This window comes from Plectropomus leopardus, chromosome 19 (genome assembly GCF_026936395.1).
Source record: "Plectropomus leopardus strain MGB_pleo_1.0 chromosome 19, ASM2693639v1, whole genome shotgun sequence".
NCBI lineage: Eukaryota > Metazoa > Chordata > Actinopteri > Perciformes > Serranidae > Plectropomus > Plectropomus leopardus.
Window position 1 is genome coordinate 534,654 of NC_142194.1, and position 12,421 is coordinate 547,074.

A 12,421-nucleotide genomic window follows, 5' to 3' on the forward strand; every position below is an offset into this window, starting at 1 on the left:
TAGTGAATGAAATAAATGAGGAGTTTTTCTTTATTCAAACCCAAACATCCTCATTCTTTTGTCAGGGAGACGATAATGAAATTATGGACGCAAAGAGTCACCGAACGAGCGGACAAAAGCCGAGGAGTGTTTGTGTCTTTCAGCACTTTGGCGTCTGCGTGATCAGAGTTTCTTTTTAGCAGATCGACAAACTCAGATGAACAAAACGGTCGGTAAAGCAGTCGTCCCACTGTCCTTTTGGGTGTCTTTTTTATTTTTAGTGTAGCAAAGTGACAGCAGCTGTCCTCACACCGTCTCTGAGGAGGACGAAGGTCGTCGTCCTCTCTCGTCTCTGTCGTCACACTCAGATGAGACACAGGACGTCTTCTTCTCCAGCTTTGTCTCCGTCTTCACCATCTCTGAGAACTCTGGAGACGAGGATGGACACAGAGACAGACATGAGTGTCTTTTACATTTTGGCCTTTTTTTGCAGTATTTTAACCCTCAGAGAGCCACATGGACCCATTTTTGTCTTTTTTTGGGGGCGACAGCAGGTCAGCCGTCGATGTCACACAGCAGAAATAAAGATTATCTGACGAGCCTGAACGTTAATTAAAGACGCCGCTCGGCTGGATGAAGTTTTCCCTCGTCAGAAATCTGTAATGAATATTGTGTTTTAGTGATGATTCAAACTCTGAAAGACGACAGCAGAGACGCTCAGTCTGCTTTGCTTCGGGGCCACAGCAGCCACACGCATGTTTCTCGGATTTTAGGATTTTTGTAGGATTCAGGATGTCTCAGGATGTCTCAGATTTCAGGAGGTTTTTAGGACAATTCTCAAATTTCAGATCATTTCTTAGATTATAGGACATTTCTAGGCTTTCAGAATGTTTCTGGTATTTATGTACATTTCTCAGATTTCAAGACAATTCCAGGATTTTTGGACTTTTCCAGGATTTTTGGACATTTCTAGCATTTCCCTGAATTTAGGACATTAGTGTCTCAGCTCGGCCCTCTGTCAGGGGTGTGGAGGATCTCCTTAGATGCTGTTTTATGCTCTCTGGCACCTTAAAAGGACAAAATCAATCAAACACAGTGGCAATCACTTTATTCTTATTGTGCGTTTGAAAATGGTTGAGGGGCCACTCGGCACCCGATCGGGAGCCAGATTTGGCCCACGGGCCATGAGTTGAATAATGGCCTCTGAAAGACGTAAATGTCCGCCGGCGGCACTCAGAAGGTTTTAAAACCACCGAACAAATAAAATGTAACATGATGACAGCGACTGCACAGAGACTATAAACTGTCCTCATTTTCAAACTGTGAGACGTCTCCAGCTGACGTCTCCGTTTACTTCCTGTTTGAACGTTTAAAGTGCAGAGAGTTCGTGAGTGCTGCCCCTCAGTGGCTGCAGCCTGTCGGTGCACCACAAAGGGTTAACTGTGAGAAAAGTCCTCGCCTGCGTAGTTGATGCGTCCGTCTCCATCAGCGTCTACCGCCTGGATCACGGCCTCCGCCTCCTCATCAGAGAGAGGAGCGGACGGAGCCGCGGCGGGGACAGTGGACAGGATGTACCTGTGGACGGAGACAGAGTCACATTTAAAGGACGAAATAAAACAACTGAAACTTTAAAAGTTAAAATATCAGGAAATAAACAAAATTATAGTAATTCTGTAAAATAATTATAAATATATAACTACGATCATTATGGATGTAATATGAATATATCCATCACCATGGTTACTGGGATGTTATCGCCATGGTTACTGGGATGTCATCACCAGAGGAGAGGTCGCACAGCGTCACGCAGTGGAAACACAGTCAGCTCCACGCTGACTTTTATCGACATTTTGAAAATATCGCTTCAGTTTTTAACAAATCTGTGAAACTTGGCTGCTGAGAGCGGGAGAGATTCTCGTACTTGATCTCGTTCCACTCGATGTATCCGCTGCCGTCTTTATCGAGCACCGTGAAGGCCGTCCTGATGGCGTCCTCTCTCTGCTCCGAGGTCTTGAACTGCCTCATGTACTCCAGGAAGCGGTCGTAGTTGAAATTTCCTGCGGAGAGCGACGGGAGATGACGTCACACAGTGACATCACGGCGATGACTCACGTGTCATCCGTCACACACACACACACAGAAAGTGTCACCGTGCGCTCTCATCTCCGGGGGCATGTGCTCCACGTCACGCTCAGTGAGCGACGCGCCCATGGCCGCCGCCACCATCTTCACCTGCGGCCGAAAGTCGTCCTCCATGTCCAGCAGGCGAGTCCTGAGCAGGAGACAATCAGCAGGTGAAGACAGAGAGACACAAACACACAAAGTTCAGACGTTCTGTCACGTGCCAACACGTGCACACAACGCAGTGAGCGCGCATGAATCCTGAGATGGTACGGTTAAGAAAACGTAGGAACCAATCAAAGGAAAGTTTGACTCAATTTTAAATGTAGCATCCACTTAACCCTTTATTAGAATTTAAGAAAAATAAAATCACCTCATTTGCACTCATCGTGCTGCCGGTACGCTCAAACATCAGACCAGAGCTGCCGTCAGTCCGCCGACCAATCAGCACTCAGACATCACACCACAAAACAAAAATAAAGGAAATGATCAGAAGATCCACGGATCCTGGTCCTGACAGGCTCTACTCACCAGCTGTGGTCCGGCCCGCCGTGCCCCTATCTCGCCATCTTATATTCGGGCAGCACGCAGCCTCGAGTGGCCTTGCACCTGTCCCGCTGTCCCTGGCGGACCCGTTCTCCATGAAAGCCTTGGCTCCCGCAGACGTGCTGAGGCCCTTCAGGGCCTCTGATGGGGTTGAGCTGGAGGTCGGCCTGCACACGCAGCCTGGACGTGATTCATCAGATCTGGTGCATCCAAAGTTTATCAGGAATATTTCTGCAGTCTGCGCACTGCTGGAGTCATTAACCCTTTAAAACGTGGAACAAATGTATGCAATTTAGTTCAAAAACACGGGAAGAAGGGACTGCGCAACAAATGGAAAAAATGATCCAGAGATTAGAAATAAAAAAAAGTTTTAAAAAAAGAACAATAAAATTACCTGAAAAAAAATTAAAAATAATACAAAAGCAAAAGTACTATAAAAGTATGAACATTTAAAAAAAATTATCTTTGTTGTTGTAAGTTTTAAAAAAAAAAAATTAGTAATTAATAAATGAATGATTTCTTTGTTTGTTTTAGTTTTGTGGTTTAATTGCCTTTTTTTAAAAACATTTTTTCCCTCTCTTATAATATTTTTGCAATTTTTTATTTACTGTTTTTATTATAGTTGTTTTTAATCTATTGATGTACAGCACTTTGGTCAACCGTGTTGTTTTTAAATTAGCTTTATTAATAAATTTGGATTGGATTTTGATCATGACAATTAGCTATAAATACATTTCAATGATGGGAAAAAAGGAAAGACATCACGCCAATGTGCTGAGAGTTTAAAGGGTTAAATATCTGTAAAAAGCGTCTGAAAGCAAAAAAAGTGATGTCTCTCCTCAGAGCACCCGCGTGACACAACAGCAAACCTGAATTTGAAACACTCGCAGGTTTTGAACGCAGCCCTGTTTTTTTGTTTGAGTGACAGGTGAGGCAGGCAGGGGGCGGGGCCTCTGCAGAGGCTGCGATGATCTGATTGGTCAGATTTGAATTGCAGGAAGATGTCACCGGTGTAGCTTTAGTTGCTTGAAAGTTTGTCAGGTGGTTTTTCTCTGCGGTGCGAAACTGCTGCTGCTGCTGCTGCTGCCAGGTGAGAAACAAGCAACATGCTGTCTGCACAACACGCCAACGACGTGACAAACACGTGAAGTTTGTGGTAAATGTGCAGAAAATGTGACTTCAGCAGAGTTTCAGAGACAGAGAGTCAGCAGGTCTGTGTGAGTTTCTGTCTGCAGGACTGTCTCTCTCTCTCTCTCTCTCTCTCTCACACACACACACACACACACACACACTAAGTTTCTCTTAATTTTCTGCTCAGAAAAAGGCTGAAAAAAGAAGAACTTCTGCAGGAGAGAAACTGACGTTCTGTTAAATGAACCTGAAGTAAATGTGATTTCAGAGAAATGTATTTAAGCATTTAAAGAGAACACATGCGCAAAGGTTTAAATACATTTAATTAATTAAAAAATAATTTAAAGAAAAAGCAGCAAATCCTCGTACAGTTAATAAGAGAAGCCATGAAATGTTCTTTGCATGAAAAATGACTCAGGATGATAAAACAGTCGCCAATGAATTTTCTAATTCATGAACTAATTGTTTCAGCTGCACTTGTGTATTTTCATATTTTTGTTTTGTGTGAATAAAATCTTAATTTGTAAAGTAGTTCTCTAATAATAAAAGTGAATTAAAAAGCAAAATATTTCCCTCTGAAGTGTAATGGAGAAGAAGAAGAAATTGACATGAGATGAAAATACTCCAGTAAAGTAAAAGTAACCTCAAATACATGCAGTACTCGAGTAAATGTACTTAGTTACATTCAGCTGTGGTCGGTAGAGGGACCCACAGTAACTAAAGGTACAGTAACTGGGATCAGTAGTCTGAGTACAGTTTTATTTCTTTAGTCCTGAAATGTGATAATCACGATAATGACATAAAATCTAAATGTGATTAAATGATATTCATGCTTTTCTAAAATGTTCCCTAAATATAAAACATATTTTTCTTTGTGCTGCCTGTGAGAGCGACATGTTTCTCTGATCTCAGGGTCTCGAAGTGTTAAATTTCCTCTGAGCTCAGAGAAAAGAAATAAGAAAACCTCAGTGAATCCCCAAAATCAGCTGCTGATAACAATAACACACACACACACACACACACACACACACACACGATGACTTCCTGTCTCTGTCCTCTGGTTGGGTGGACAGTCTGAGGTCTGCAGGACGTCTGTCAGGAGGTGTTGAGCAGGAGCAGCTGACTGAGGCTCCACAGGGAGCCGTTAGAGCTCTGTGGCCCCCCTGACCCCCCGGGGACAGCTCTGACCCCTGGACTGAGGACAGAGAGAGACAGAGACAGACAGACAGAGACAGACGGCTGTTTACATTCCTCCACTGTGACTCCACCTCTGCTCCGCTCCTCCTCTGTGGGGGCAGGGGGAGGTGCAGGAGGAGGTGCAGGTGTTATTGTCTCTGTGAGGACCTGAGTCAGCTGATTAACATGTGACTGTACAGAAGTTAACCCTTCAGCTGCTGCTGCTGTCTCAGAGATCCATCCTCTCCTCTCCGCTCTGTTTCCACGGAAACGGCTGACATGCAGAGAGAAGACAGAGAGAAGAGGAGGAGGAGGAGGAGGAGGAGGAGGAGGAGGAGGAGTAATTAATATGTATGATTAGGACTGATGTTGCTTTGAAAAGTCATATTATTGTTTAATGTTTTTTTCAGCGTGATTTTGAAAAGCACATTTTGTGTGCAGAATGATACAAGTGAGTGAGATATTAGAGCGGGCCCTAAAGGGTTAATGCAAAAGATTGGGTTTTTTTTCTACGGAGAGCTGTGGATGTGGTAACCAAGCCGGTAAATTTAAACTTTTTTTTTTTTTTTTTACAGAGTCATGGCTGCGTTTCCTGTCGGGTTCGTGGATTTCAGAGATGAACTTGACGTGGATGAGACGCGACCTGAAGCTGGATCAGCTGATCTCATCGACTCTGGAGGGACGGAGGTACGTTCATGAACCACAAACAGTTAAACAGAACGGGTTTACATCTGACAAAAAATAATGCTCCAAAAACAAAATCTCTGTAGGTGTCTGTCGGTCTCAGGAGGAGGACACGTGGACTCTCAAGTCCTTTTTTGTGGTTTTGTGTCTCTTTGTGGTTATTTTGGGCTTTTGGAAGTCGCTTTGATTCTCTTTGTGGTTGTTTTTCTGCTTCTCGTGTTCTCTGTGAGCCTCTTTGTGGTTATTTGGTGCTGTTTTTAGTCACTTAGTATAAAGCGGCATGACAAGAAAATACTAAAAAAAGTAAAGTCTCTCAGATTTGTACTTGTGTAGAGTACTGGAGCGATGTCGCTGTAAAACCAACAGCTTTTCACGACACTTTCCCGGCAGAGAGAGAAGATGAGAGAAAATGCACAGATGAAAAAACCTAAATATGTTCAGCAGAGGAGGAAGTAATAAGTCCCTTTGCACACATAAAAGTACTAATACACACACTACAATCAATCAAGTACGTCACATGTCAGAGTCCTACGCTGAAAATGGAATTAAAGTTTAAAGAGTAAAAGTTAAAATAAAAAATCAAAAATCTGCGTTTGTTGTCATAACATAACCGCTTGCAGCGTGATCCCGCAATGTGCTCATGCTGACATCACGTTATAAAACGTCAGCAGCAGACGGATACGTAGAGCGTAACATGCAGACACAGAAGTCCACTGACGAAGCGGCAACATGTGACGGGTTGGGATGAGAAGGTGGCGGCTGAACGTTGGTCTGAAGCTCTGCAAGCGTCTCTGCAAATGTCAAAATGCTTCTCATCACTTTGAATTGTTAAATTGTGTGTGAACGTTGAGAAAAAGGGTGTGAATGTTTCCTCGCCGCAGGAGGCGAGTGTTGGTTCTCTCAGTGTCAGCTGGTTCTTAGTGAACTTCAGCAGAGATTCTCAGACCTGCTGAGAGCTGCTGAGTGTGTGTGTGTGTGTGTGTGTGTGTGTGTGTGTGTGTGTGTGTGTGTGTGTGTGTGTGTGTGTGTGAGCGAGCGAGCATCAGTGTGTGTGTTCATGATGAACAACAGCGAGCGTCAGAGAGGACGACTCCGTCTCTGAGACGCTTCGTCTCGTCGTTCTGCAGCTGAAAATCACAATCAGAGTACAGCAGAGAAAGTTGAGTCTGAAAGGAGAGAAGGAAAATGGAGAGGAGGAGCGGAGGAGGAGGAGGAGGAGGAGGAGAAGAGACAGAGAGAGAGAGAGAGAGAGAGAGAGAGAGAGAGAGAGAGAGAGAGAGAGAGAGAGAGAGAGAGAGAGAGAGAGAGAGAGAGAGAGAGAGAGAGAGAGAGAGAGAGAGAGAGAGAGAGAGGAGGGGATCTCCATCATGTATGAACAGTAGGATGGGGGGGGGTGTTACATCACAGCGGGAGATTTTTTATATCTGAGATTATCTAAGAAGTGATGCAGAGGAGGACACACACACACACACACACACACACACACACACACACACACACACACACACACTCTTAGAAGTAAAGGTGCTAACTAAGAACCAGGAAGGGTTCTTGGACTTGTCTGATGGACCCTTTTGGTCCCTCGTAGGACCTTTTATAAAGCAGCTGGTTTCCATCAAAGATTGATGACTGTGTTTCCACTGAGTGATGTCATATGACTTACATCCCAGTAACCATGGCGATGGATGTTCAAAACATCAGCAGCTTTATTTCTGTTGCAGCCACTCGATAAATTCATGAGTGAAGAAGATCTCGTCTTTTCCTCCGTCCAAACATACTGAGTGTTTTGTAGAGTGTCATGTGACTTTGTTGTTGTTGTTCTTCTTCTTTGGGTTTAATGGCGGTAGGCATCCATGAAGTTACATCACATCCACCCCCCCGTTACACATCACAGAGCTGGAAAAGTGAAAAAAATGTTTCCATTGCAGTTTTGTGAAATCTGTCTTTTTCGTATCACCTGGAATAGGATTTTTTTTTCGAAACTGACGCGTTTGCATTAGGTGTCATTTGTATTTGCAATTTCAATTTGTGCAGTTTGAGGGTTAATGGAAATCCGCCTGGTGATTGATAAAAACTTGACCTATGAACTCAACACGTCCTAAACCTCCAAAAACAGCCGGACTTTGATGGTTTGATTCTACGGATCTTTTATCGAATCAGTTTGAACTTTTTGCTTAATCTCATTTTTTGGAACCTCTCAGTGAGAAACAAACTCGTCGCCCCAAAATGTTCAGAGAAGCCGGTCAGGTACCTGCACGCCGCAGCTCTCAGGTTTTGACCTCCAGCTCTGAGTGGAGTTCATCCCTCGTTCCTACTGCGATAACAGATATAAAAACACGTTTCCTTTGTTTCATGTGAAATCAACATGATGAACACGCACAGTTCTTAGTTTCTGCGGCACTGAAAGACTTTGAGTGTTTGGAAATGTCTGATCGCTCCTCCAAACTTTATGGCTCCCCCCCAAAATAAATAGAGTGGAATCCTCACACTGGCTTTTAAAGGGTTAACATTCTGGAAAAAAACAAACATTTGGTAGTTATGATCAGGACTGGAGTTTGTTAAAATAGTGAACAAAAGAAAATAATAATCCATCATATTTATCTGATGGTTTGTTGATTGAACAGTGTAAGTATTTTTTAAAAACTGACATCAAAATCAAACATGCTGGAGATCAATGTCACATTCAATCCTGCAAAGAAAAAAACATTTAAAGACATATATATAAATATTTATATATATAAGGGGGGGGGTAGTTTCAGTGTTTTTAAAAACTGACATAGCACAAAAAGTATGAAATTGTCAAAAGTAATGATGATGTTATTCACTGAAATATTCAGGTCTGCAAAAATGAAAACAGACAACCAAAAAAATCCAGCTTGACCTCAGTGTATTAAAAAAAAAACAACCGTTTTTTGTGTCGTTTTCATATTTCTGCTGTCAGGGGTCTGAGGGGCAGAAAGGTTCTTCAGGAGCAGATGGTTCTGGTTCTGTGTGGACCCTCAGTCCTTCAGGAGGAACCGTTTTTTCTCAGAGTACCCCCCCCGCACGCGCACTGAGCGCCGCTTCGTCCTCTCCATGCGCGCATTACCGAGCAAGATGGCGCTCGTGCTGTCAGCACCGCGGACAGCTCCGACCATCGATCTCTTCTGATTGATCGGCGGAGGTGTCACGTGCCTGATCCGGATCGGTCGGATGATGTGAGCGCGTGAAACTGAGCGGGGATCAGACTCTGGATCAGCGCCTCCTCCTCGGTCCACATCAGGAGGAGAAAACAGATTTATTTATTTATTTATTTTTGTCCTGGGAGGAGGAGCGCGTGTGCCGGATGGACGGGCGCGTGCATGGATCAGCAGGAGCCGGTGTGTAGCTGCTCTCGCGCTCCGCGTGTCCTCAGGTGATGAAGATGTCGGTGCTGCCGGTACTGACGCTGTGCTCGGCGCTCTGGAGCTGCGGCGCCGCGCTCAGCTCGCACTTCAGCTCAGGTGAGCCCACACGCGCGCACCCCCGTACCGTCACCGTGTCCCCGCGCCGCTGTCACACCGGGGACAGATGATGTCATGTCCCGCAGCTGTTGGGAGGTTAACGGAGTCGGTGAGGAGGTGACAGGCGGTCGGTCAGTGCTGCAGGAGCGGAGCATGATGGGAGATGGTGGCGGAGGAATCAGAGATCTGCAGTCAGTTTTTTTTATTATTATTATTATTATGTTGCAGCAGCGCGCGGCCTGTCAGCCAGATGGTTTCCATGGCAACCTAGAGCTGCAGAAAATGATGACTCTGTGTGTGTCTGTGTGTGTGTGTGTGTGTGCGCGCGCGCTCTGTGAGGATCCTGTAAACACTTTAATGTTTGACTCTGCAGCAAATTTAAGCAAAAAATTATCAACCAGATTTTTATTTGATTTCACAAAAACACGTTTTCATCCCAAAGCGTCAAATAACGATGCTCTGTCACGTCTGCATGTGACGCCGCTGGGATCCTCCTGCATTCCTCCTGTTGACGTTCAGGAAAGGCGTGCCAGCTTACGCCTGATACATGCGCCGTGTCTGAGTTCACACACCTTTCAGAAGATTTTTGACCCTTAAAACCCAAAAATGAAATGAGTTTAATTTCTTTCAAAAACATGGAGGAAAAGACAGTGACCAGCTTGGCAAGAAATGTCCCCAGAAATGCAAGAAATTATTAAAAGTGATGATAAAAATACTAAAGAAATAGTTTTAAAAAAGAGGGGAGGATTATTAGTAAATTATCTAAAAAAAATTAGTATCGTATCGTATTTGACATATCGTATCGTATTGTATCATGGTTTTGCATCATATCGTAAAGTTCTACCAACTAAAGTTGATTGAAATACATTTTTAATCAGAAAAGCCAAGGATGGGCTTGTTATTGGATGTTAATATTTTGCAGTTTTTCTTTGAAAATCATAAACGAGCTGTTGGAAAATGTGAACTCTGGCTCGGGAGCGTTGAGTTTCCCGAGAGGCTGCAGATGATTAATGTGTGAGATCGTCGGTTTAGATGATAAGCGTCATCATTAGTTTCAGCTTTATATATTAAAGAAATCTTTATGTAAAGGTCATACTGGGGTCGCTGTTTGAGTTTAACAATAAGCAGATGAGTTAAGAGGGTCAGAGTCTGTGTGTATTTGGTCAGAAACTTTGTTTGTGTTTTTTGGGTGGAGATGATTTTATTGGTGTGATTTGGGGATGAGAAAATGAAAAGATGGAGGCAGAAAGAATCCAGGTAGAGCTGAATGGAAGTTATTTTAAAAAAGGACAAAGTGAGAGAAAGAAACGTGGCTTCTCCTCTGGACGCTGCGTTAGGGGGCGGGTCCAGGATGACATCGCAGTGTGTCAGCGAGGTTTACTGGCAGTGCCAGCCGGTTTTCCCACCCCAAGTGTATCACTTTACATCTCTCAGCGAGCTGCAGGCTGCACATACAGAGCGGCCAGAGGAGCAGAACTGTTAGAGAGCCCAGAGGAGTTCACTCTGTGCAGGCTGAGGCTGCAGGAGGAGGAGCAGGAGGAGCAGGAGGAGCAGGTAAACCCAGCAGAGAGGACAGACAGGAGTTTTAAACAGCTGCAGGGTCGGAGTCCCTCAGACAGAGACAGATGTGACAGATCTGACAGAGCAGGGAGTTCAGGTCGGGACGCTTATCTTTTTGATGTCTTTGTGTGAGAAGTTTAACAGATGAACTCAGATTGTTGATCTGTTCACAAATATAATATGAAGATAAATGTGTGTCTGTATAACTATAACTGATCTGAGCAGAGAAACAGATTGCGGCGGTCTGAAGTCCAGAGATTTGTTTCTGTAGAGCATCTTGTTCAGAAGATAATTGCTGCTGTAAGTGAGGCTGCTGCTGACTTCCTCTGACTGCTAATGGCTTCTCTGTGTGTGTGTGTGTGTGTGTGTGTGTGTGTGTGTGTGTGTGTGTGTGTGTGTGTGTGTGTGTGTGTGTGTGTGTGTGTGTGTGTGTGTGTGTGTGTGTGTGTGTGTGTGTGTGTGTGCGCAGAGTAAGAGCCTCTGATTGTATAAAAACAATTTGGGTTGAAGGAAACAGACTCACTCGTCTGTTGAGATGAAGTGATCACAGTGAGTTCCTGTCGACTTCCCATGAATGAAAACACAACAAAAACATCTTCAAGTTATAGACACACACACACACACACACACACACACACACACACACACACACACACACACAGATGCTTTAATGGCTTGATGAACAGTTCACTACTTTGCGTCTGTCGCTCAGAGTCTGTGAGTTGCATTTAAAGCTGATCAATAATCAATATCTCTCGTGTTACCGAGTGTCTGAGACAGAATCAGATGGGCAGCAAGTGTTTCAGCACCACGGACAGCTCACACACCGAACACTGAGAAAAAGGTACAGTGAGTGTTTCAGCACCACAGACAGCTCACACACTGAATACACAAAAGGGGACAGTAGCTGTGTTCGAAACCGTCCCCTCATTCACTTACTCACTATTCACTGTGTAGTGTGTATTAAATAGTGCACTGTATAGGGAATAACCAAACAAGATTTTGGACACTACATTGGAAATTTTTTTCCCCCGAAAATACACGCCCGCATTGCGTTGATATAGATGGGAGCTGAATGTAGTGTGCATCATATGTACACTCAAATATGCTGTGCATTGTGGGCATTTTATAGCGCACTATATAGCGGATGAAATTACCAGGAGAGAATTCGGACACCACTACAAAATGGCGAACACACTATATAGTGCACTATATCTGTGATCGGGGACGGTTTCGCACACAGCTAGTGAGTGTTTCAGCACCACGGACAGCTCACTGAGCTCGCATAGTGAAATATTCAAGTGTTTAATGTAAATTCTGGATAATTTCTGTATCCTGGTGACACTTAATTAATACCAGCACTGATATTAAGAGGTAGTCGATGATTAGGTACATGTTGTGATGTAGCTGCTTTGTTCATTTAGTGGATCTGCAGAAATCTGATAAATTACTGTAATCAAATTTCTCGTGGTGTTTCTGTTTATATGCAGTGTTCTTTTGCGTCCAGCTGAATATTTTCAGTGCATATAGATATACGTAGATGGGTGGATGAATGGATAGATTTAGACATTTGTAGATAGACATATAGATCTATACAAATATAGATATACATATATATTTGAAAAAACTTGCTTTTGGACTTACACTGTTAGAAAAAATGACTTTGAGACAATGGAACTGAGAGCGCTGAATGGCTTTCCAGGTTTTCTGACTCATTCCCAGGTTAGAAATTAGTAAGGTTT

General features: G+C 43.7%; 2 protein-coding genes across 3 annotated transcripts in view; one reads left to right on the forward strand and one right to left on the reverse strand.

Moving 5' to 3' along the window:
* Positions 1–1,347: 1,347 nt before the first annotated feature.
* On the reverse strand, positions 1,348–2,375 carry LOC121964506 (parvalbumin-like EF-hand-containing protein). The gene is made up of 3 exons (XM_042514711.2): positions 2,130–2,375; positions 1,901–2,036; positions 1,348–1,554 (listed from the first exon to the last, which is right to left on the reverse strand). Exons 1-3 carry the CDS (start codon positions 2,233–2,235, stop codon positions 1,416–1,418), a joined length of 381 nt encoding a protein of 126 aa, XP_042370645.2. The 5' UTR covers positions 2,236–2,375; the 3' UTR covers positions 1,348–1,415.
* A 1,303-nt stretch (positions 2,376–3,678) lies between these two features.
* lmtkb (lemur tail kinase 1 b) overlaps positions 3,679–12,421 on the forward strand; it is a 56,118-nt gene continuing 47,375 nt past the window's right edge. Inside the window, exons 1-2 of one of the 2 annotated variants that reach the window (XM_088069991.1) lie at positions 3,679–3,736; positions 5,529–5,640. Coding sequence is in view for 1 of the 2 variants with exons in the window: in XM_088069990.1 (XP_087926116.1) it covers positions 9,035–9,119 (85 nt within the window). In the remaining variant the exon portion in view is untranslated. Of the gene's footprint in view, positions 3,737–5,528; positions 5,641–8,734; positions 9,120–12,421 lie in introns of those variants that run through there. The other variant, XM_088069990.1, reaches the window with a different exon arrangement.

Excerpts from the sequence above, each read along its gene's own strand:
- LOC121964506 (XM_042514711.2), bottom strand. The coding sequence starts at position 2,235 with ATGGAGGACGACTTTCGGCCGCAGGTGAAGATGGTGGCGGCGGCCATG. Across the intron at positions 2,037-2,129 it reads CCCGGAGATGAGAGCGCACG|GAAATTTCAACTACGACCGC; the intron begins GTGACACTTTCT and ends CGCTCTCCGCAG. Across the intron at positions 1,555-1,900 it reads ATCGAGTGGAACGAGATCAA|GTACATCCTGTCCACTGTCC; the intron begins GTACGAGAATCT and ends CTCCGTCCACAG.